The sequence below is a fragment of the Calidris pugnax genome, unplaced genomic scaffold (assembly GCF_001431845.1).
Source record: "Calidris pugnax isolate Ruff unplaced genomic scaffold, ASM143184v1 scaffold156, whole genome shotgun sequence".
In the NCBI taxonomy this organism is placed as follows: Eukaryota; Metazoa; Chordata; class Aves; order Charadriiformes; family Scolopacidae; genus Calidris; species Calidris pugnax.
This window is the reverse complement of record NW_015090889.1, coordinates 927640-953657: the sequence shown is the minus strand read 5'-3', so window position 1 is coordinate 953657 and position 26018 is coordinate 927640. Positions and strand designations below refer to the sequence as shown.

Sequence of the window (26018 nt, the reverse complement as noted above, 5' to 3'; positions counted from 1 at the left end):
GCCTGGTGCAGGATGAATCATGTTTTTAAAATGTGTGATTTATCCAACTTTGGTCCTGGCCAAGGCTCTGAGACCGTGCAAAGTGTTCAGCGCAGTCAACACGCTAGCAGGGACAACCTGTGATGAACCTGATAGACCCATCCTGCCTGGAGTCAGCAAGATGCTGGAGAACCCAGTGTGTTGCCCACATGTTTTTGGGTTGTCCTTTGTTAAAGTTCTCGAGCCTCTCTCAGCTGAAGAGAAAACTGAGCCATGGATAAGAAGCACCACTGACTTTAGATCTTGACTGCACTACAGTAAAAAGCAGGCAAACCAAAACCAAAGACTAAATTATGAGCAAGTGTTACATACGGTGTCAATGCTATCTTCGGCTTAGAACTTCCCCCTATTTATCTATGACTACAATATTATGCAGCCTACCTTCCAAGCATAAATGTATTTGCCCAGTTTCATGTATATTTGAACATCATTGTTGTGAATTGATATTTGAATATCAACATTTTACATAGAGAAACACTGCCAAAGAAAACTGTAAGCATATACACTTCTGGAGCACTGTTAATCATAGTATAAAGACCTTATGTACACACATAAAACCTGATACTTACAGATGTCTGTATTGTGTATTTCAAATTGTTTGGTAGCAATAGCAGTTCCAGAAATGCTGTTTGTGGTTATTGTCACTGTGGTGGAGCTCCTTGGGACTGGAATCTCAACCCTTTTCTCCTTAGTTTTAAAACACACTGGAGGGGGGAGGTCACTGAAAAGACAGAGAGGATTAAGCAGGTATTTCAGCTGATAGGCACATTAAGTCCTATTCCTAGGACACTAATAAAACACAAATTCTTTGTAATGTAACAGAGAGCTCTGTATCAAGTCTGTGAAGGAGTAAGACTTGTATGGGCTTTGGTTCGTATCAGATTAACAGGCATTCCCTGTGCTCTAGTTGTGTAAAGCAGCTACATAGCTGTTAAGAGAACACCTCGAAGTGAAAAACTGACTTTCTAACTAAGACACATTTCTGAAACTTAAAGTCATTATGAATCAGTATTTCAAAATAAGCAAAATACAACCTTCCCCGCCAACCCAACAGTACCTCCCTCTGCCTTTAAGTTTCCTGACTCCCTCTGCCTCTCCCATGTCTTCTCAAGGTGATGGCATAGAGGTGCAAAAAGCAGCTTCACCCATCTGTGTCCCCATCTCAGAACAAATATTTTAGCTCCCTTCCACTGCTCAGCTTGTAAAGAAAGAGCAGGCAGAGGAGAGAACTGCTAAAATCCCAGATGGAAATACAGTCTGTGCATAACGTTTGTGCAGTGCTCAGCACAATGTGATCTGGCTTTTGTCTGGAGGTCACAGATACATACAGGAAACAATAATGGATGGGTCAAGTCCCTTTGCTCATTATCATGGATATGCAACTGGAAAGGCAAAAAGTTTGGAAAAATCCAGACCTTGCTCTTGGGGGAATGACAGGAGGAAGGAAAGCAAAGAGAACAATGCCAGACTTCCTGCTGAGGGACTTACTCACTCACGAACTGGAACAGGACCCTGGAGCTCCCATTGGCTGGAGTCAAGAGCTTGGTTTGAACTTTTAAGATTCATGTTAGACCCTGGGCTAGTGAGGGCCAGCTGAGACTTGAGCGCTCAGAAAGGCTATTCCTCTGCTGTACTGAGATACTATTAGAGGATGTTTGGGCAACCAAAAAACAAAATCTCTTTCCCTCAGGGAGGTCTATACTAAGCTTGGCCGTCAGCCTCTCTGCTTTGGGGACCCAAGCCTGTCCTGCTTTGCTAAGAAGAAACAGCAACAGCTACATGACTGTTCTTGTTTAGAGGACAGTACCTCATGAACTCTGCACTCCTGAACTCTGGCCGCAATGTCATGTATATGTGGGGTTTTTTTTGTATAGAAATGATAGCTGGCAGTGCGGGAGGAATAGTGAGACACGGAAAACCAAACATGTAGGTGGAAGAAGTGCAGCCAAGCCCTGGGACCCCAAGGACAAGTCTGGGCTGCCTGCAGAATTTACAGGAAAAAAGACAGTACAAATATCTGGATTGGGGGCAGGATCAAGATGCAAAAAGGATTTGAACTCATCCCTAGCACATGATAAGTATTTGGCAGACCCGCAGCATGGGGAATTGCACATGTAGTTCTCATTAGTGAAAAACACACTAAAGATTTAAGTTTTTTAAACGTTTCTCAAAAATTTCAACTTCGATTCACTTTAGAAAAGCTATTGTAATTGCAGAATAATTTTTACATTTCCTCTAATGCAATGCTCTCCAGACAGCTTAAAATTTATAAAAGGTATAAGACAGCCACCAAGAGATTTTTCCACATGTGAATCTCAACACTTATGTCATATATTCTACCGCTTTGGCCCATAACATCAGGATTCACTTCTTCCAACTATCATTTCCTTTTGGATTGAACCTGGTATGAAGATGTCCCTCATGAAAACTCTGAGCAAGGGCTAGGCAGACACACAGAGAAGTCTGAGTAAATGAGAGCATCTTCCAGTACTTTGAAGAGAGTAAGCAGGAGATTTTGGCAGGAGAATTGTTAGCGTGAAACATGACATTGCCAGAAACCCCGACATTGCCTGAGTTAACGGCACTCGAAGGGAGCACCACCCAAGAAAAACTGATGGGGAGATGCTGGGAAACAACAGCATCACAAATTCCACGGGCAGTGACTGAGGGATAAGTATACTTTCATCCCAATTTGGTAGTTTTCAACCAGGTATACAGGGGGCTTACTCGGTAGTGTAGCAAAAATCAGTTTGTCCATGTCTTCTTCTAGGAGAGACATCCCAAGTACAGGCCATTTTACGTAAATTGTGCGTCACACATTTCAAATTCTGGGGGTGCCCCAGAGAACCTGAAATTGTATAAGAAGTACAGTCACAAGCTGCAGGTTAAAAATTATCAACTCTAAAACGACTGCTATTGTTCACATCTATAGGCATTCTTTTTACATTTTTATTGCATGCCTGTCTGGCCAGTATTTTAAAACTGTTGAATGATTTGTGTGCCTGATTACAGGCAGCCACAGACTGCCAGATTTCTGGAAGTACCTAAAATCTGGGTTTATACTTGTACGCAATGACACAGGCAGCTGTTTCTTTCTACAATAGCCACTGCCAGCCTAGTCTAATAAGCAGGCTTTGGGCCAATGGCAAAACCACAAGCTTTGATGATAAACTTAATGAGTTTTTTGCTCTCCTCCATTGTCCCACATGGAGGGTGGGCCAATGGCAAAACCACAAGCTTTGATGATAAACTTAATGAGTTTTTTGCTCTCCATTGTCCCACATGGAGGACAATTAATGACAGAAGGGCAATTAATGATAATGTGGGAAATTGTTGCAGACAGCCAAAACATACAGAAAGAAGGTCTCAATGTGGACATTTACACCAATTGCATATGTAGAATATCACAGTTGCATTATGGAGAATTTAACACCCAATTTTGCACTGGTTTACAAGATCTCACTGGTTGCTAGAAAGCAGAGACCAGAGCTGGTAGCACCATCTCTTGGATGGTGTGGGACCACAGAGGTGATGCTTTTGAAAATATATATACTAGGAAAGCAATGTAATTAAATGGTGTCAGCATAGAAGCTACAAAGTAATTAGTGAATTGCATTGCAATAAACTCACCTATCTCTTGGCTGTATATTAAACATAAAATAGCTAGTGCTAAAAGGCAGCGGATGCTTGAATTCTTCCACATTCTTCTACTGTTTGTTTTCAGAACAGCAGCTTCAAGCAGAATACCATCTTCCAACAAGCTGGTCAATTCTAAAATTAAAAACAAAAAAAACCACAAGAAAACCCTTTGAGATTCCAGAGCTGGTACTCCAGAAATGCCACTTCTTGTTGCATCTATTTTTCTTTTTTAGTGCTGCTCCCAGGAGTAGCAACTCCATACTCTTAATTGTGTGGCAAGGAAACTTTTTTACTGTCCCAGTCTCTCCTTGATGCATATGTTTTCAGCGAAGCATTTCAAACACAACCTCAAGAATCACAGACTTGTAAAATCCAACTGTCCACAGGCCTCTTTCAGGACTATCTAAGGCCAGAACAAAATACACATGCCAGGGTACTCCCCAAGATTCAACTTAGATGAAATGTCACATTCACAATGTGTCTTTTATACTATGAATGGATATGCCTCCTGCTTCAGATATGGGTTTATGGGGACTGGAAAACTCACCTGTTTTCCTCTCCCCTCTGGTCATTTTTTATATTGTTGCTATTCAAAGCTATGGGATGCCCAAGACACCGCAGAATCAGATCTGATCACCCAGGAACACTGGTTCAATCCAGTGGTAATAATGTTTGAAGGGAAAAAAGGGAAAAAACTGAGAGCCATTTCTCTACCAAAAGATACTTGTTGCTGTAAATACTGACCTTAAGGTAAAAATTATCTAGAATATTATGTTTAATATGTTCTTTGAAGATTAATGGGCTGCATGTTTTCCAAAGAGAAGTTCAACAGGATCTGGGGAGCACATTCAGTTCCACCCACGCATCAACCACCAGCAGTTTTTGTTCTCAAAAAGAAAACTGCAGGAAAGCTTATCCTAAACCCCACCCAGTCCCTGATGCATTGCTTCCCAGCCACCTGAAAGTTCTGAAGACTCCAGCCATAGCGAGACCCAGAGACCACAACTCCCAGGCAGCAAAGGGCCTTCTCTCAGCGACCAGCAGGATTTGGGACATTTTCACATAAGGACATAGATGAGCCAGCATCTCCTACAGAGCAGTTTTCTAAAACTCACATTTTTGTCCAGGCTACTTCTTTTACAAGTCTCAAGTGGAAAGGCTCCTGACTTTGTCTTAGAAGTCCCTTCCAAATCTAGATGTACATCATTGTCAGAATAACAGATTTTGCTTAAAAGTCTCTGTAATTTTAAAAGAAACCTCTCCGCACTGAATTCCTCTGTGTCACCGGGAGTATGCTCCTTCATCTCTGCAATACAACTGTATATTTTTAATTGCCATTTTTTGAAAAGAATTCTCCCTTGGGGACAGCTGTGAGTGCCCGAAATCTCTTCTGTCCCTCACCAACCTGCACTGTGTGAGGCACAATCAGCACTATGTCAAATAGAGCTGTTCACAAGAGGCCACTTCTTTCTCTTGGTCTGCAATAACCAGACTGAGGGAAGGGCCCAGGCAACACAGAAGCTAAGATGCTATGGTAAAGGCTAGTGTTACCTCTAGAGGGAAGAACTAGCATTAAAACTTCACAGTTCATTTTCAGCATGTTCTCATCTGAAGGCTTCGGTAATAACATGCTAATTTAAGCTATACTACACATAGACACATTCTTCTTTTTATATATTCCTGAACTGTAAGATCCATACCATGCAATTTGTTAAAAGCCAAATCAAGAATGAGGTTTGACAAATCCATGTGCAGGTAAAGATGAATCATAGAATCATTGAGGTTGGAAGAGACCCTTGGGATCATCGAGTCCAACCATCTACCCTACTCTACAAAGTCCTCCCCTACACCATATCCCTCAGTACCACATCTAAACGTCCCTTAAACACATCCAGGGGACGGTGACTCCACCACCTCCCTGGGCAGCCTATTCCGATGCCCGACCACTCTTTCAGTGAAAAATTCCTTCCTAATGTTCAGTCTAAACCTACCCTGTTGGAGCTTGAAGCCATTCCCTCTCGTTCTGTCACTAATTACCTGTGAGAAGAGACCAGCACCAACCTCTCTACAGTGTCCTTTCAAGTAGTTGTAGAGAGTGATGAGGTCTCCCCTCAGCCTCCTCTTCCTCATACTAAACAGCCCCAGCTCCTTCAGCCGCTCTTCATATGATTTGTCTTCCAGCCCCCTCACCAGCTTCGTTGCCCTCCTCTGCACTCGCTCCAGCACCTCGATATCTCTCTTGTATTGAGGTGCCCAAAACTGGACACAATACTCGAGGTGTGGCCTCACCAGTGCCAAGTACAGGGGCATAATCAACTCCCTACTTCTGCTGGTCACGGTATTTCTAATACAAGCCAGGATGCCGTTGGCTTTCTTGGCCACCTGGGCACACTGCCGGCTCATATTCAGCCGTTTGTCAACTAGAACCCCCAGGTCTCTTTCCTCCAGGCAGCTTTCCAGCCACACTTCCCCCAGCCTGTAGCGCTGCATGGGGTTATTGTGGCCCAAGTGCAGGACCTGGCACTTGCCCTTGTTGAAACTCATGCCATTGATATTGGCCCAGTGATCCAATCTATCTAGGTCCCTCTGTAGGGCTTCCCTATCCTCCTGGGAATCAACATCCCTGCTTAGCTTGGTGTCATCTGTGAACTTGCTGATGATACACCCTATGTCCTTATCGAGATCATCAATAAAGACGTTAAATAGAAATGGTCCTAGCACTGAGCCCTGAGGCACACCACTAGTGACCCACCCATAATATATAACATATAATAAGCCCATAACATATAATAAGCTATGTGTTGGAAGTGCCCCACTGCATTTTGATGTCTCTCAGGGTCTTCATATCGCAGTTGTCCATGTCACTAATGAAAATATGGGATGTTACCTCCAGGTTTAAACTTTGCTCACAAACCTCTCACTTTATCAAAAATGTGAAGACTACCGAGACAGACCAGAGAGTTACATGAATAAAATGACTGATTTCTATTTGCAATGTACATGTAAATTATATCTGTTTGTTCATGAGTCCACGTTTCTTCAGAGGCCCCATGTGGTTTGCAGAAAAGCCCAAAATCAAGATGCCAAGTTTTACATCAAAACAGTTGGCAGTCCCCTATCAGCTAGTAGAAGCCAAGGAAAGAATGAAAAAAAAAAGGGAAAAAAAAAAAAAAGGAAAGCACTGATGCAGCTTGAAGGAGTGTTCTGGTTTCAGCTGGGATAGAGTTAATTTTCTTCCTAGTAGATCTAGTAGATGGTATAGTGCTGTGTTCTGGATTTAGGATGGGAATAATGTTGATCACACGCTGATGTTTCAGTTGTCCTAAGCAGTGCTTAGACTAATTGAAGGACTCCAGCCTCTCATTCTGCCCTCCCAGCGAGTGGGCTGGGGGGTGGACAAGAAGCTGGGAGGGGACACAGCCTGGACAGCTGACCCCAGCTGACCAAAGGGATATCCCATGCCATATGGCATCGTGCTGAACACTGACACTGAGAGAATCTGGCTGGGGGTGGCAGCCGCTGCCCAGGCACTGGCTTGGCATCAGTCAGCAGGTGGTGAGCAGTTGCATTGTGTATCACTAGTTTTCTGTATTCTTTTATCATTATTTTCCCTTCCTTTTCTGTCCTAGTAAACTGTCTTTATCTAAACCCACAAGTTCTACCTTTATTCCCATTCTCTCCCCCATCGCACTGCGGGAGGGTGGTCAAAGGGCTGTGTGGTGTTTAGCTGCCTGCTAGGTTAAGCCACAACAGAGAGAAAACTGCATCGTGAAGTTAATTAAAGCCCAAGCCTCTCACTTTCTGAACACATTATCTGCACAGGATTGTGCAAAACCTGTTCAGTCATGCCAGGTTTATGAGGCAGATTCAGAAACTACACATGTGTGTGCGGCTTAAGAAAATCATGATTTTCTGCACGGTCTTTCAATACATAGCTTACTGAGTAGTCCCTCTACTGCAGAAGTTTTAAGAGTAACATCATACTAGTGAATTACGAGAAATTTGAGTCATACCAAATTCTCCTAACTCAACCACAGTTTTAATTTCTGTTTCAGAGTCAGGCACCAAAGGGAACCTATGTACTTTCATGCAGAGCATGATGAGTATCTTGTAAACCACAGTCTTTCATAAGAAGCTTAGACTCCCCGGCTCTTGTCTGCTCATACACATTTTACAGCTTGCTGAAAAGCTGGCAATTCAAAGCCTCATGTCGCATAATTAAATGCCATTAGTCAGTAGAAAAGATCTCAATTTATAGTCTTGTTTTAATTATAAAGTTACAAAATAACTGAAGTAATTTAAAAGTAGGAAGTTCACTTTCTTTGGCTAAAAGCTGGCTTCCATCAGTTCAAGACTGGCATGGAAGTTTTTCCTTACCCTGGAAAGATACAAAAAGCATGTTATCCTCTAGGCAGATGTATTTTGAAGATGTGTAGGACAACGTAAGAATCAGAGACATTTATTTAGGACAAGAAAGCTCAATGTTGTTAGAGGAAGGCAAAACCCTGACCAGACTGGCTGGAGCGCAACAGGAGCAGTTGCTACCAAGTGTAAATGTCTTTACAATGTAAATCTTTATTTTTAAAAAATGAGATGAAGGTGGTCAGCCCATTCTCTACACCAGAAAAGGCGTCTGCACCTATACCCATTTTTAAGAGACATCCATCTTAATAGACGACCATCAGCCATAGCACATCCCATAACAATCTCATTGCCTTGGGCAATCTGTTCGTGTCATTTCACTGGCACTGTCATTAGTGCTACCAGTGTGCTACACAACTATCTCTTGCTCCATTTTAAGCACGTTACTTTGTCCTATCTCCAGAAGACAAAGAACAGTTTATCCTCTGCCTTGTTGCAGCAACCTCTAACATTGATGACTGATACCAGGTCTCTACTAGCTCCTCCCTTAAAAACTCAATTTTTTTTTCACCATTTTCCAGTCTCAGTTTCCAGACTTTTCATCATTCCTGGAACAAATACTTTTCTGTAGACCAAATCTGCTGTATCCTCAGCTTTGAAATACTTCTTCCCTCTGAGGCCTGAGCATTATCAAGCACAATGAAGGAACTTTTCTAAAGCAAACCTATGCGTAGTATGTGTTTACACAGCCCGTGCCATGTTTGCTTTTCTCTCAACATTCAGACCTTGTTGACTCAATTTCAGCGTGTGATACAGCCCCGGATAATACTGTATAAAGCTGCCACGTAGTTGTTTATCTAGCACTTCAGACTTCAATCTCATCCTCAAATGGCCTGCAAACCTCCCGACTTACCGTGAGTATATTTGCACAGCAAATTCATCTTAAAGGCCTGGCCTGGAAAGGTCTTTCACTTTGGAAATTTTAAAATAAAGAAAAAGCCTCTCATAAACCTATGCTAAGGAACATCATGTGTGTATCCAAAAAGTATTCACATGGAAATTGTCATATCAACAGCAGTGGCATGGCAGGCTTCAGTACATAACTGCCTGTATTTAAGAGCAGCTGCTAAAACCAATGTTCCACAACAACTCTTGGAAGCTACAGTATATGGAGATGTTCTGACTTCTGCTCAGGGCTTTATGGTGTGCAGGGCTTTAAGGTGTGCCTCTTGTGTCTGTGGTCAGAAAGAAGTCATTTTAGATTGCTTTTTATGCAGATAAGCTAAGAAAGGAACAATTAGATTCTTAATCACTGAAGCCAATGGATGGTGGCCCTTACTTCAAACAGCTCAATATGAACTGTGGACTTTTAGATGACTTTTAATGATGTTTTGATGCATACAGTGTACGTACTGGTGATCAGATAGATAACAGAGGAACAGTACTCCAAGTCAATAATGTGCATCTGGGAAAATATCTATGGACAGCTGTCCTTCAGAATGTGGTCAGCTGTAAAGAAGGTAAAGGTTCTGTGACAAGCTGAGAAACGAGGGCAGCACCAGTTCTTTGACACTGACATGCCAAGACATTATCAACCTCTTTAGATTTAACGTCTCACAGGGAAAAGCAGAAGATAACTGGTATCACTCCTACTCTCTGTGTTTTGTATTATATATTTCTTGGCTAGTTCCACATATCCTCTTTAAAGCATAGCTGACCAAATGCTCTATTTCTTTAAAGGACAAAAAAAAAAAAAATTTTTTTGTCAGATGTGACAGCTCAGCTCTCTAAGCAAGTTCTTCAAAGCTGTGTTCTACTTTTGAGTTTTCTGGTCTTCGAATGTATTTAGTTGTCAAGTACTTGGAAACCACTTTAAAAACAAACAAACAAAACAGATAAAAAAATAAAAAAATCTTTCTGGTCTGCTTTCTGCCTGCAGTCTGATCTGCCAGTCACAATGCTGCAGATTTGGTTTAAAAAAAATAAAATAAAAATCTATGAATTAAGGATAGGTGGCCACCATTTTTATGGCCATTTTTCTGCTCCACAAGCAGGTACCTAAAAAGAAATGGTTAAAAAGTCAGCCTATACAAAAGGTTTAGGGAAACTTTAAGTGGAGATACTAGATGAAACCCTGAAATAGTAAAAAGATTATATTTAATAGATTTAAATGTAATAGAAGAAATCTGTTTGTCAATATTAATTTTCTCAGATTACAATTTATTTGTTTTTTCTCCACAGTTAAAGGTATCATCATAATAATTTACCACTAAATAGAAAACATTAAAAGCTCTCAAGCAAAATGTTTATATAGCACACCACCAAAAAATTGTAAAGACTGATGGCAGGCTGTATTTTTGGCAATACTGAACAGCCACCATCCCAAATACAGCCAGGCAGAAATGCAGGTGCTAAGCGAAAAAATATTGTGCTTCGCAGGTGGAGAATGCTCATTTTACTTGTCTCTGCCCAAATATACTAATTTAACATTCAAAGTGAAAGAAAACACTCCTATATCCAGATAAAAATGCATATATCAAATTACACATCCTACTATTGCCAACAGAAAGCTTCCAAAAAAATTCCCCTATCTGAAAGACATCATGCCAGAAGTACACATTTCTGGGAAACCAAGCAAATTGCCAATACAGCTGACAGTAAAGACAATGAACGCAGAAACAGAAGATGAACTGGCTTTCTTTAGAACGGCATTGCTGATCCTACAGCCTTCGGTCTTTGAATTAAAAGCTAGTTGAGTAATAAAAAAAATGCAAGTAGAATTAATAAGATTTATTTGAGGGGGTTTGGCTGTTTTTCACTAGGGTACATTCTTTGCCTCCTTAAAAAAATTCCCAAAGTTGAGACAAAAATCTCTCTTTAGTAATCTAAATGCAGGCTTTCCCTCTCTGTTTTATAACATGGCAGCATTCCACGTTATAAAAGATTCGCAGGACATGAATCACTAAAACTCACTTATAAATGAAGGCTGAATCCCATTTGGGAATCTGGCTTTCCCCAGTTCTGAGGAATTAATTTAAGAATCTGCTATTTCTCTTTCAGAAAGCTGATAAAATAATTCAAGTTGTCTATCTGCTCCAAATGCACTCTCCTAATCCGCAGCAGCGGAAAAGGAAACAAAGACATAATGTTAAGATATTATACAGTAAATGTGCACAAGGCCAAATTTTCAGTCCTTTGAGACAAACTTTGTTTTGCTGTCTTTTTTTCCTGTCAAGCGCAAGGAGAAAAAATCCCCTCCTTACTGCTTCCTCTAGCTGCCAAACAGCAGCATCACTTCTGAGATGCTGGGAAGCCACCACAGTTACCTTGCAGCCACCCCAGGCTGCTTCTGCTCTGCCAGGTGAAGTCAGGACACAACACACAAGCTCAACGCAAGGATTGACACTTTCACAAACTCATTTGCAAAGCTCCTGGTCATGAGCACCACCTACAAAGGCAAGCATTCTGGCAAGAAGTGTTACCAAGAAGAGTAAAGGTGCACCTCAGCTGGAGCAAATATTTCACCTGGCTCAGAGTCTAAGGCCAATGCGCAGCTGCACCTCCTTTCCAGTTCTTTCTTTCTTCCAATCCCAGAACTGTTAAACACTATGGAAATACAAATGATCAAGCTGCAGACTGGGAGAGCTGGTGGATACCCCCCTGTACTGTCTAGCATGGGAAGCACCCTCACCTGGCAAGGAGATGAGCAAAAAGTCTTTGCATGGGATTTGCTGACTTGGGGAAGGTGATGCATGAAGTCTACATACAGGTCAGAAAGGTCTGAAGTAATTTGCTTAAGATGTCTATGAACAAGCACCACAACTCTAGGGTGATTCTATGGCAGCATTTAGTACCCGTTGGACAGCACAACACACACACACACACACAGCTGGGACAGCTGGGATGGAGGAAAAGAAGCAGCACAGCGATACCGAAGAGGCAGAGCAGTCAGGCAGAGTAGCGAAATGCAAGGGCAGAACAAAGCAATGACACACTGTAGGAATCAGTGATTTATTTTTGCTACAATTTTTTTTTATTATTACTATATGAAGTTACTAGACGATATTTTTTGGTTTTTCAAGCTAAATATACGTTTTGCACACTTTGCCTTTTGTTATCACTGAAATCATGGTTCCTTCAATTAATCCATAGGCTAATTTGGAAACTCTTACTCCTACTGGAGTCATTTGCCACACATTGCCCAGCGTACACTATACAAGGGTGGTTCCCAAGCCAGGCATTGCAGTTGATGTTCCTAGCATGAGATTTTCAGAAGAATAAAAATATTTCAAAAGAAATTTGGGTGTCTAACTCCTCAGTTGGGCAGTCCTTGCCCATATCTGTTAGCCACCAAGCACGTGATTAAATACAAGCACATCCATCACTACTAGGGACACTGCACTGCTCTCCAGATGGTAACAACAGAAAACAAACTCTTCTGAGAAACACAGTGTATCCTAATACTACCAAAAATGGACTAAATATGTTTTGGGATATCTAGAAGCCTGTTCACAATTTATTGTTGTTACGTATTAGGCAAATCTTATTATAGATTACACCCTAACCCATATTAGACATCAGAGAAGGCACGCTAGAGAGGCCTGGATTCCAGTCCAATAAAGGTTGACTTCACTCTGCAGCTATTTCCTCAGTAGGGTCTCTCCATCCAGCTGCAGAGTTTCACCAAGCTTGAAAGGACACAGTACGCTGAGACCTCACCTCCTTGTTCCAAGAGAACTGAACCTGGGCAGCTTGTTCAAAGGTTATTGCAGGGCTAAGAGGACAGGCAAAGCATTATCAGATAAGCTCCACTTCCTTAGGAAGTCAGCTCAAATTAACAAGCACAGATTCTTCTCCTGTAGAGGTGCAGATGGAAAACACCTAATCATCTGAACAAAGAATAAAGCAAAGGGTGAAGGTTAAAGGACACTACTGGCCAAAAAAGAAATTTTGCCTCTAGGCTATTGTGCTGTGCAGGAGAAGGAAATGCTCCGAGTCATTTACACACTTGTATTTTAACCCATTCAAAATTTTTCTTGATACTTACTACAGCTGGAAAATTAATACGGCAGTAAGGTGAAGGACTCAACTTATGCATTCGCGTAAATCTGATACAGCTACACACATTTCCTGATATGCTTGAATTCGGTGACCTCATGGTCGGCACACTTCCTTGAATTCTTGTGCTTCACAACACAGCGTGGAACAAGTACACTGAGCAAAGGCACACAAGTCCGACTACTTTGCATATACAAAACCCACTTCTTAAGATAAATGCTACGGGCTACCCACTACCCCTTTTCAATATCTAATACAGGTACAAAGCATGGGAACAAACGTACCCACACTTTTTGCAGTGCATAAACCTCGAATCAAAGGAAAACACAACGAGAAGGTTTCCCATTTCTCCAGTGCTTGCTGCATCTTGCTAATATAGAACACAAACAAAATATCCAAAGCACATTTTATTTTCTGGGGCTACTGTCAGTCTCTGTGTAGTTCTCAAGACAGCACATCTTCAGAGGAAACTGTCATTTGCCCACGTTGTCAATTGTGCTTTACTTAATGTAAGGTTCAAGGGCCAGACTATGTCATTTAGACTTTGCAAAGAGGGCTGCAGAAAAAAATTGCTGTTCCTCAGAAGAGCCATGTTATCTACATAACTCTGTCCCTGCTGGTTCTCTTGAACTCATATGTCCTTACGAACTAATAAACATTAAAGAAATTGACCTTATTAATGAAAGAGTTTATTTTCCTTAATCTGGCAATGTCCAAAAACTTATTTTGAACTATATGACCTTTAATCTTCTTTCCATCACAGGAAAAGCCTATTTAGTTTTATAAGAGAACACTGATAATTACTGAAGCAATTCCAAGTGTGTTTTTTTTAAACCGGCAATGACCTGAAGGTTGGAATCCTTCATTGTTTACAATGAAACCCATGGTATTCAAATTATTTTTAAGGTACAATGAACTGAATCCAAAGAAAGTCTGTCTTCATGTGTATAAACAGCATATAAATAGTTCAAACACTGAAAGGCGGCTTTCACATTAAATAATATATTGAGAATAGCGAGCAACAGTTATGCAATATCCTTTTAGAGTGAATGTAAGGAATGAGAGTCACTTACGAGAAATAAATTGATTTTTTAGTAATCGAGGGAATGGGCAATTCCTGAAACTAGAGATCTATATTTTCTCATAAATTCCCACTGTATTAATCTTTCTTTTGAGACGTTAACAGCTCTCATGCACTGCTGCATTTCCACTCTTAATAAAGTACCAGGGGTGTTACATGAACACATACTGCAGCATGTTATTACGTGTAGGCTACCTTTCCACCGGGGTGAGCAAATGCTTTCCTCTCTGCTCCATTCCCAAGTGGGCACTCAAGTGCTGCCATGCCCCTTCCAACATTTCCAAAGAAGGAAGGTCTACAATATAGCATGACATTATCAGAACAAGTCTGTCCGTAGGCGTAATTACATAGCAGTTGGCATTTACTTCTTTCACGTACTGTTTTAGTTGCACCTTATTCCCCTCCACCGTTCCATTTATGCATATACATGCATATCCTCCTTTTCAGGCTGCAAATTACAGGAATTAATTAATCTTAAGTACTCAGAAATACAAATATTGACTCCTACAGTTGATATGCATCAGAGCTGGTCTCTTTCCTAACTCACTTTCATGGACCCAAGAGAGACCACTGCCAGGATATAAAGAGTAAATATTAACTCTTGCACTTGTGCCTGCATGTACACGGACACAGCTACTGGAAACCAGGACCTACTCTCTCTCCCACACAGATGCCTGCTCATGGTACCGGTGCCCTCTCATTCTCTTCTTGTTCTCAGCCTTCAGGGACCTAAAAGGCAAGCAGGCACACCTAATCCAACCCACTGAAGCTAATACTACTCCTTGTCTGCTCTGCTCCTCTCATAGAGGTCTCCAAGTCCCTCACAAGGGACTTATAGTCCACTTGTGACTCAGTTCTCATGGCAGCACAGCCGGCAAACCGGTGCTGATTCATTCATCCTTTCTACCCCTCTAATAGACTTTGACACCTCCAAAATACAGACAGCCTCAGCTCAGTTTTAGTGTACTCCTCCATGTTACCCCCAGCTCTACAAACATTTGGCACTTCCTTAACTGTATTGCCCTAACAGAAATAAAACACTTACTGCAATGCCAAAGCCACAATATATAGGGTTTTTTTATAATTAAGTTAACACCTAGTTTTCCATTTCAAATAATTTAGGCTGACTATCCAGTTTAGGTAGGACATAGTTTTTAAAAGTCCAAATTTTGTTTTCAATTTTTCCTAAATGACTTCATCTCTGATTCAAACATAGACTGAGATCTCTCAGTCCACAACACTGAAAAAGAAACTAAAAAATTCCTAAGTTTACTCAGAATACTCCAAATGAGAAATTTACATCTTGTCTGTTGGTTGGATTTATCCGTCTTAGAAAGCTTCTTGATTTTGCTTGATGTAAATAAACTAGCAGCTCTTTAGCTGTTTCATAGAGGGTTTCCAAATGGAGAATGCTGCTATAAAGTACTTTGCAGGGGGATAAAACACTTGATCAAACTGCACCATTAAAATAATGCTCCGCAAAAGGAACAAAGCAATGAAGAGCTGAACACTTTAAAGTAATAGGCTAGATGGTTAGGACCCATATGTATCATTTTTATTGCTGCAAATTAAAGCAATTCTTTTCTGTCATTCCTTTTGGAACTTAGCAAAAGCAGTGAATTGAGTCCCTGTATATAAACCAACAGCAAGTGCTGAGACAGCAGCGTCTGTAAGGCTAATGATGCTGCACCTCATTTAAAACTGAAAGCAGCTCATAGAAAACTGAGACTGCTACTAATAGGACACAGAGTGAGTCAGTTCCACAAGTCTCTCCTGACCTGATTCACACTTAGAATAAGAGCACAAACCAGAAATCTTCAAAGCCACAACCGCACTTCATCTCACGTCTTCACGTCATTTTCACATGACCATCACTACATCATCTGTAACTCACAACTGCCTCTTCTCCCTCAATCCTCCCTTAAAAGCAAGATTCTTCTCCTGAAGATCTCTTTTCTTTTTTTTTTTTTCTTACTCTTCTCAAGGGTGACTATAAAAAAGGGCTGTGGAGAGAGAAAAACAACCTTGGATTTACACACACAAGTCATTCCAACTTTGCTATCTCTGTTTAACAGGGTTCTTCCTTCCTGCTATTATTAGTAAATCTCACGGTTTGCTTCTCTCAGTACGGAGCTGGCAGATGATGTACAAAAGAAGAAGGATTTCTTACTTATTGGCTTCTGGCACCAATAAATCCTGTGTACCTACACACTGGCATGGAAAAACCTCTTCCTGTGGAAGGCTGCTCATCACATTTTTCATGCATTGTTGCTGATATGTTTAACTTTTGTGTTTCGCGACTCAGCAGTGAAGCAGCTATTGTTTCCAAAGTGCTGAGCAAGTCCAACTGTGGGAACGAGAGACGTGCGACAATTCTCAATGGCCTCTCTGGTGGCCACGGATGGAGGTGCCCAGGCATGGGGGGGGGCGAGGGGAAACCTAACTGCACAGAAGAGAGAGTTAACTGGACAACTAACCTTTTGGTACAGTTACACGAATGGCATGTTCTGCCTCAGTTTACTTGTAGTACCTATTCCACTATTTTATTCCTTAGGAAAATTTCTGCTCTTTATGCATCTAATCAGGTCCATCCAGGTACAGAGCGCGTGACTCACATGGCCAAGCACGTACTTACAAGCTTACCTGTCCAAATGCAGAAACCAGCGAAACCTCTAATGTAAATTTCATGGTATGAAACACCAGTGTCTCACTTTTCCTTCCTTTTGTGAAGTCCTCTTCTGCAAAAGCTTGTGCCAATCTCACCATGAGGCAAGTCATTAGAACGCACATAGCATTTAAAAACAACACCCCCTCAAACATCTTCGGAGAGTTATCTGTTTTTCCCATTTCTGCAATTTTCCATATTAAAGAGCTACACACTGGATCTGTACAAGGATCGTATTTGCAAAACATATTTAGATGACAATGCATATGCCTCAGGGACATAAATATTTGACTTTAGAATAATATATACAGAAAGTCTTTGTGAGCTATGGTAGGAGACATTAAAATGATCAGAGGTACATATATGTATTAGGAATGCAAGTGACAAGTATCTTTTTTTTCAAATAAGAAAATTAAAAAACAAAACCAATCAACTATCATTAAAGATGGCAAATATTAACGCACATTACTTCATAAGAAGAGATCAACCGGAGACAATTATTACGCATACTTGTTAAATTCTTATTAAAGTGACCAGTACATCAAGTATCTGGGTTTAGGCTGCAGCATCTTATTCACCTTAATTCTCAAGTCCCATGAAACAAGCAGCTAAATACTACCACAGATCACCTGTGCCCTCTGAGTAGAAGGTATTTCAAAGTGCTGCTTGTGACTAAGTGCTGATTTACACAAGATAATAAGCCTCAGTAACCACATATGTACACATATTGCTCTTGAATTCGCAAACACATAAGCATATGACTAATTCTATCTTATGAATAGAGGTATGCATGGACTTACATTTGCACTGCTGGCAGAAGCCCAGCTGCAGGAGCCTGTGACAGGCTCGGTCCTTAGTCTTCAGTATGGGAGAGCCAAATGCTGAGGTGGGCAGTCACATTAGGTACCTGAAGATAAAAGATTCAAATATAATCCATTGGGAAGAATGCTACACTAGAGGACCACGCAGAAAAGATGCAGAACTATAAATACACCTCCTGTGTTTAAGTGTGTAGAGAGGAAAATTAACATTATTTTGCTGAAAGCCTGTTAGTGACCTAATTCTACGGGCAGCTATTGTAACGCTGACTGCTTGCTCCCATTTCTGTCTGCAGTAATCACTGCCCAAACTCCAATCCAGAGTTACCTACTGATTAGCAAGCGTGCATACAGCAAGCAACAGGATAATAGACAAGAATCTAATGTTTTCAAGGATACATTCTTTGAATATTAACACCAGCTGCACCACTCATTAGTTGAAATACGGGGAAGAAAACGGAAAACATTCAATTTTCAAAGTATCAGTTATCACAGCTCAAGCAAATAAATACATAAAAGTCACTGAAAATGAAAAGTCCTCACAACTTATTCTGTACAGATGAGGTTACCTAACAACACTACTTAATCCAACAGCACAAGAGAAAAACTAGCCACCCATTAGCAGTGGAAATGGTTTAATCCAGTACAAAATTGATTTATACACAGGATTAAATGATTACTTAAAGCACTTCAGGTCTGAGAAATTGTCTGTTGTTGCAAAGCCTAAAACAATGCAACTATGTAGTTTAACGAGGTTACTTGATCACAGTTCTCAACTACCTACACAGCGAATGGATTTAAACATAACCCACAATATATGAGATACTGGAGTCAACACCCTGTAGTAGACCTCCACTGAAAAGTGCCCATTGTGAAAAGTAAAGCTAATTAACTGCTGGCAAAGCTCTTCAAGGATGGACTGAACTGATTGAAATAAAAAATTAGATTGGATGCATTCCTAAAAAAAAATTCTAAATATGGACTTTATATAATCTTCCCAGGTCTTTGGTTCACCCTACACAAATGTCCAACTAGATTAGCATAAATCTTGCGTAGATCTCACATAAGTAAGTGTTTTAGTGGTGAAGGAAGACAACCTACAGGTGACAAACCACAGATTTTGAGGTAAGATTTAAAATAAATGTCACATGACACGTTGCTGGATTTACATCCAGACTCATCCTGTCATTTGAAACATGAGGCAACATTAGGTCAAAAATATCTCCTTTCAAAGACTTCCTAGCATTTTGAAAAAGAAGCAGGCAAATCGCATTTTATTTGGAGGAGAAGGCTGTTCTATACTGGGAATTGTGACAATGCTCTTCTAGCAGATGAATTATGAGTTACGTGCCTAGAGACCTGTACACTAGAGACTTCTCATAGCCATGACCTTTGGAGGAGTATGGAACAGGGAGAAGGAGGGGAAAAGGAAGAGGAACAGATATTATTATCCTCAGGACCAGCAGAAACCCTAGCAGAAATAAAAGTGTTTGATGTTTATGTCCACCTCACAGACACAGCTCTTCAGTGTTCGTTGCACATTACTCAAGACAACACTGATGTCTACAACATAAATAAATCACAGTTTTTGTTTTGCTTTTTCTCCCTCTCCTCTTCTCTCTCCCTGCCTAGGATTAGACATTAAAAGCTTATCTCCTTGGTTTTAGCTTCAGAGTAGCTGTAAAACCTCAGAGGTCAAACATCTCTTTTGCCGCTTTTAGCTCCAGAGAAGCTGTAAAACCTCAGAGGTCAAACATCTCTTTTGCCACAAGTGCGGAACTTGATCCAAAACATGAAATATTGTGAAAATGAGTTGTAGTTGGAATAGTTATAACTTACATTCACCTTTGGGCTTCAGAGTCTGCAGAAGCCCCACCTATAATACTGACCACTATAATTTTCTTCTGAAGATCATTTGATTTAAGCAGCATTTTTGCCCTGCAGTAATATTAAGACCAATTATTTGAGAAAGATATTCTGAAGCTCTGTCCTCACTGATTTTATAGTTAAGAGAGGCCATTAGATCAACCAGTTCAAGAAGGGCAAATCCATGGTCAGCCATATAAACAGGGTTACATCACATGATAAGCAGCATTGCTGTCGTGGTGCAAGAACTTCTGAGTGACCATGTTAAGTCCTGTTTGGAAGGGATAAGGTCTGCCAGGCCAAGGCAGATACCACCAGAGAGTCCCACGCTGAGCAGAGCCATGCCTTGCCTCCCACTTGTACAAATCTCTCTCTCTCCTCTGGGCCCTCCAAGATATGTGGGATGTGCTGTGCAGCTCTCAAACATGCAAGTAATTTGAACAGCAGCTTGTAAAGTTACAGAAAGCATGAATATCAGAGATGCTCAAACCACCCTGGTGGACTGCACTGTGGAGGTATCTTCACTCTCAGCCTCAGTGCTGCAGACAAGCTTGCCTTCGCACTGTTTGGGATGAACATGTCCAAGTCTGGACTAGACCACTTGCGCAGCAAGTGCCCCAGGACACCATCTGGCTCCAAACAAGCTTATTCTGTGCTTCCACGTTCAAAGTGCTTGAAATTAAGAGAAAGTAGTTTTTAAACCTTTAGGCTGCAATGTGCAGCATGCCTGAGGGCACAACATGGTGGGCATTCAACGGCATAAAGCCATATGGGATAGAGCTGGCTTGCTCTGCTCATCATGCTACCCAAGCTTGCCACAGGCCAGATCCACACCATCCAGAATAAACGTTCGACCATGCTACCTAGTCAACTGAGCCTGCATTTCCTCTTGGAGGAACGTAATTGATTTATTCAAGGAGCAAAACTAGTTTAGATGGATGGCTGAGGCCCAGAAGTAAAACATGGACCATTTCTGAGCCAGACTGAGCCACCTTCAACCACCCCTGTTACTTGTACTTTTATTATACCTTTAAGCAACTTGCGCAATAATGACAAAATTATACAAGCATAAGAAGCATTCCAGCATACTTTCCAGTGTTTATCACCTAAAGAAATCGTACAAATACATTGCTTTATTTAAATTTCATTATTATGCACTACAAGGTACTATGTTAGCTTGATTTGAAGCTGTCTACGTTCAGTCAATATTAAGAAGCTATTACAAGCACAGCTATAGGTACACAGCAAGCGCAAATATAGACCTCTATTTTAAGAATATATGCATATTCCAAAAGAAAGTGCTTTTGACTGATGATCAAAATGCAGTAAGCCATACTGGCGGAGAAGACTGGTGTAATGTTGCTCATCAATATGGAAGCATCCCTCAAAAAAAATAAAACCCCGCAGTAATTCTCTAGCCAATGTTACTGTATCACTGAAACCATCTGGCTGGTGAGGAAAAAGCTGCAGCATAAAAGCAACCCAAAGAAAGTTCTACTTTATCTACTTAACACTTCAGGAAATTTTTAGGGCTGGCTAAAAGGCTGCGCTTTTCGGTTTTGCAGGAAGCTGCCCCTAAATTGCTGGGTTTACAGGTGATAAAGGAGATTCTGCTCCCTGACAAGACATGGCCCAAGAAGGGATGGAGCTCCCAGGTGCTCCCCTAATACCAGGCTGGCAACAGAGGCTGCCCATCCACTGTGCTGTGGGTCTGATTTTTGGCACCATAGGAAGGGAGGCAGAAGGAGCAGGGAATTGCTACAGTGCTGTCCTTGTTTCCATGACACGTGCTTTTATAACTTGTGCTCCCTGAGGTAAAAGGCATAATTTGGACGCAACAGCTGACAACTCAGCAGTTCTCTGCTGTGGGATAAGGGAGAGCTGCTTCTGTTGTAGCAACAGTCTTTGACCTCACTCTAGTGCCAGCCCCAGACAGTGCACGGAAAGGAGGGGGAGACATGCCCTTCAAAACCTTACACACACTGACCAACATTCATACCGATGGGTTAGGAGCTATTTTTAGTTTAAGCACTTTCTGCTTGCAGTGAAACCTGCTACTAGGAGCGATTCCAAGAGACAGCAGCAGGGAAAGGCAGGCTGCAGCAAAGCGGCAAAAGCCCTCGCTGAGAGTTTCTGGTGCTTGCAGGAAGTACAAGGACCTTCGAGGTGCACAGCAGGAAGGATCCCACAGTCTGCAAATTTGGGGATTGTAAATTTTCCAGGGGAGGAAGGACAGTAATGACCAGCCAAAAAAAAAATGATGGTGCAAATGAAAAACAGCCCCTGGATATTCCTCTCAGTGTCAGATCAGAACCTCCAGACATCATTCACTCTAAGGACCATCTGCTAGTTTCTAACTCAGTAAGGCAGGCACAGAACACGCGAACCTCTGCAATTGCTGGTGATCAGTATCCCAGCTGCCTCTCAGTCCCTCAAAGGCAGGTAAGAAAACAGCTCTGGCCATCTAGGAATTTATATGGCTCCCATCATTGCCTTGCTAATGACTCTGGAAGAGATCCACAAGATTCTGGAAGACGATCCCTGGAGACATTTAAGCACATATAAAACCCAAACTTTTTCTGCTTAAACCTAAATGAAACCTTCCAAAATCCCATTTAGCTGCAGCTAAGTATTAGTGGGGAAAAAAAAAAAAAAAAAGAGAGAGAGAGAGGTGATGATAAATTTTGAAGGCATAAGCATGCACAGATGCACAGTCTCATCTTTGACAGGCCCACAACACTTGCCTGATGCTTAGACAATCAAGATTAACAAAGCAATTATTCCCTGCCTGTGTCTGCTGATAAAATTTGCGCAGAACCACAGAATCAGGTTCCCCAGAAAAAGCAGAAGCCATTGCTTTTGTTCACAGAGCCAGAGGAAGAGAGCAGCAGTGGTGCTCCCTTTCCTAAGGCGGCCCAGCCATCACCACAGTTGCTGGGGTGGGGGAAACACCTCCCACCACCCCAGACTACTCCAAGTAACACAAGTCAGGATGGAGACTTCTCCAGCCTTTCTGTAGATAGCATTTCTTAAGCAACTTAAGTAACCACTGACTCGGAGCAGGGCTCTGTGTCCTTGTAAGAGGGCACTCACTGGAAGCAAGGGACCATGAGCTCCAGGTCCCGCTCCCAAAGATTATTTATATCTTTTATATTAAACTGTTTATGGAATGAAATGCATCAACCAGCTTTGGGGCACAGAGCACAATCACCTCTCAAGCCTTATCTAGAAATAATTTATTTTTCTATTTTTAGACAGAAATTTGATGCCTAACAGTCAAAAAGGTCATAACTAAATCTCATGGGAAAAGATGCACCAAAACATGAATCATTACAACTAATTCTAGCTAGTTATGGTAACAGGAGTAAAATTTATTTTCATACCTGTTCTCTGTGTTTCCCTGCATACAAATCAGTGTCTGTCAGAGCCTCTCAAAGAGCCACCAGTATCTCATTTGAGCTCTCCTTCCACCTGTGTATCTTTAAACCTCCCTCATCAGACCTATTCTTCGACTGCTAATTAACATCCCTTCACTTGAATCTGTATTTCAACATAGAATCTACATCTAAGATCCCAGTGTTTCAATTATAACTGTGTCCTAGATCAATACATACTATTGAAAATGGAACAAAACTAACTCCAAGAAGTTTCCTCATTTCTTTTTTCTATTTTCCCTTAGTTTATCCAAAAGCCAGCTTTCAACAGCTCAAAAAAGCTCATTACAAGATAATATAAACTATAAATTAAGACTGTGTCAGATCATTTTTGTTTTTATGCAACAAATGCATCAACACAGCAGGAACTGATGAATCCTCTGCATTCTTCTGAGGACTAGCACACAGCATAAGTGGAAAAGAACCTAATTTACCTGGTCACATCATCTATTGGGTCATTTGCAGCAAAACATAATCCGTTTGCATCAGCCTTGTGATGCACTGCACTCTGCAAGATAGAGTCAGTATTTATAAATATCTAGACTGTATAAGACTACCAGACACTTTCTGATTGAGGCACTATTTCATCTTCCAGGTGGAATTCTTGCTAACATACTGAATTTAAACACATCTTCTCATAAGGCACAACACTCACTGTCGGTTATCCACTGGATTAAACAATCTAAAAGTCATTCTCTAAGGGAGCTGTTTCTAATAGAGTCTATTAAAATCCATATTTAATGCTGAACAAAGTCAGACTTTTTTTTGAACATTTACCAAAGCCCTGAGCTGCACGATGTTGAAACACATGTGACCTTATCGCTACAGACGGTAACTCGTCAAGCACTTGAGAAATAAAGCCCCGTGAATTCCCTGCTAAAGCAGCAGCAGCAGCTTTGCCACCTGTGAAAATAAGTTTCTCTCTCTTTCTTGGAGAGCATCTCCACCCATATGGCTGTTCCCACGTATTCCTGACTTGCCTTCGGCAAGTCTGTGAGCATGCCCTCACCTAAAGGTTAAGTCTCTCCCTTTCCTCAGCTCACCTGTAAAAGGATTTTGCACAATCTAACTCATAGATAGTTCTTGCCACTGGCTTCTTTAAGCGACTAAAGCGATATGTTTGGAGAGTGCACAATGGAAACTGTTATCACTTAATAGCGCTGATAAAAGTTTGAATAGGTGAAACAGTGATAAGATGAAAGGATGAGAAGACTAAGTAAACTGAAAGCAAAATCAAACAATCAGGTGATCTACTGACTGCCTAAAAGCTATACTCAGAACCACCTCCCAGTGAGCGATTTTTAAGCTTTCCATTCGTGGACTTCTGCAACATTTTCCAGTTCAGATACATAGCCCTGCAGCCTACTGACAGGAGACTCTTCTCTTAGTACCCTCAGCAGACCTCTCAGAAGTAACCTGCAGACCCCTACCCTACTCATGCCGAGCAACACCACCCAGCTGCAGATATGGCAGTACTCGTTCCGTGCATCCACTCCCTGCATTTGCTTCTCTCTGTTCCACATCCCAATCTTTCCTCTCGTTAAACATAATTTTTGTTTTGATCTTGATTCATACTGGGGCCAAATCTAGGATACTTCTATGCGCATGCCTACCTTTATCACCAAAAATATACAGAAATCAAAGCTTATCTTTATTACCAAAACCGTACAGCACACAGTGGTTGAGAAGGAAGAGCCCAGACTTTCTGCAGATCAAGTTATTCACAAATTCTTCCCTACAGGATGTGCAAAGCTTTTTATATAAAGCACATGTGCACTGATGGATTTACATTAAACAACCTACTGTCTCGGCTGGCGTTGCCACATGCTGATTTGAGGGGGAACATGGCATGGCATGGACTTTAATCTTCCCCACAGCTACTAAACCTGCTAAGTCTGATTAACAGTCTGGACTCATGCTGTGGAGCTGAACTAAGGGTTTAAGAAGAATTTAAAGAATTCTTTTACAGTAAGGAAAAAAGGCAGAACGGATGTCCAGGTGAGATGTCAAAGGCAAGTCACATTGCCTTACTTAAGTAACAAGCTGGGTTTCAAACACAGCAGAAAGCCACCCAATGCCCATGCTTCTCTGAAGGGAATTTGACAGCACATGGCCAGCTTCATTATGGACTATGAATATTTGACTATTTTTGCAATGGAGATTGTTAAGTGATGAAAGTCTGTGGAAAAAAAAATAAAAATCAAAGTGACAATTCCTAAACAACAGCTCACAAGCCTAAGTCTCCCTGGCACTAGATGATTATAATATCTATCCCATTCACTTTACTCCCATTTATAGCAAAGTTTCCAGGCATCCACCACCGATTACAATTAAAAAACAAACAAAACACGTATATCACGAACTCCTACCGAAGCAACACACAGCATGCCACCACTACTATATGCCCAGTTCAAATTTACTTAACACACGTTTAACGAGGGAGTGACGTTTCTTTCCAGAACTACCTCAGAGGCTTAGAGAGATCTTTTTTAAACGCAATCTCTGAACACATTAGAAATTCAATCACTCAAAATAGACCCAGCAAGCCGCCGCCGCGCCGGTGTCCCTGTCGAGCCAGTGTGCGGCGAGGCGCGCAGCATGTCCGCACGCTGCACCGCCAACAACGGGCTCTGCCTTCCCCTCCCCGCACCCCCTTTCTTTTGGAAGGGGGGCTGCTTATTAAAAAATAAAATAAAATAATTAAAGCGAAAAAAATAATAATAAAAGAAACCAAAGGAGGCATACGTATTATTTCCCCGCCGTTCGGTCCTCGAACCGGCCAACCTGCCGGGCAGCAGAATGAGCTGTTGACGAAGCACAGCCTCTATTTAAGCCGCAAGGCTGCGGGCAGCGGCGGAGAGGAGCCGCCGGTCTGTCCCCCGCACCCCCGGGGGGAGCCTGCCGCTCTCCGCACCGAACCCCCGCCTCACCCCGCAGACCACCGCCACCTGTCCCGCAGCCCCGGCCGAGCCCCGACCCGCACTGCCCGCTCCCGCAGCCCAGCAGAGGAGGCAGCCGGGGGACGGGGGGGCTTGGAAACCCCCCCCCCGCGAGGC

At 41.7% G+C, this 26018-nt stretch overlaps 1 protein-coding gene across 2 annotated transcripts in view; it reads right to left on the bottom strand.

The window, feature by feature from the left end:
• Window positions 1-17752, bottom strand: part of LIFR (leukemia inhibitory factor receptor alpha) — a 48549-nt gene extending 30797 nt beyond the window's left edge. For both annotated transcript variants that reach the window (XM_014947628.1, XM_014947629.1), the window contains exons 1-4: window positions 17645-17752; window positions 3670-3810; window positions 2767-2887; window positions 609-760 (exon numbers count right to left, since the gene is read on the bottom strand). In XM_014947628.1, coding sequence (XP_014803114.1) covers window positions 609-760; window positions 2767-2887; window positions 3670-3742 — 346 coding nt within the window. In that variant the 5' untranslated portion in view covers window positions 3743-3810; window positions 17645-17752. The remainder of the gene's footprint in view (window positions 1-608; window positions 761-2766; window positions 2888-3669; window positions 3811-17644) is intronic.
• Window positions 17753-26018: the final 8266 nt, after the last annotated feature.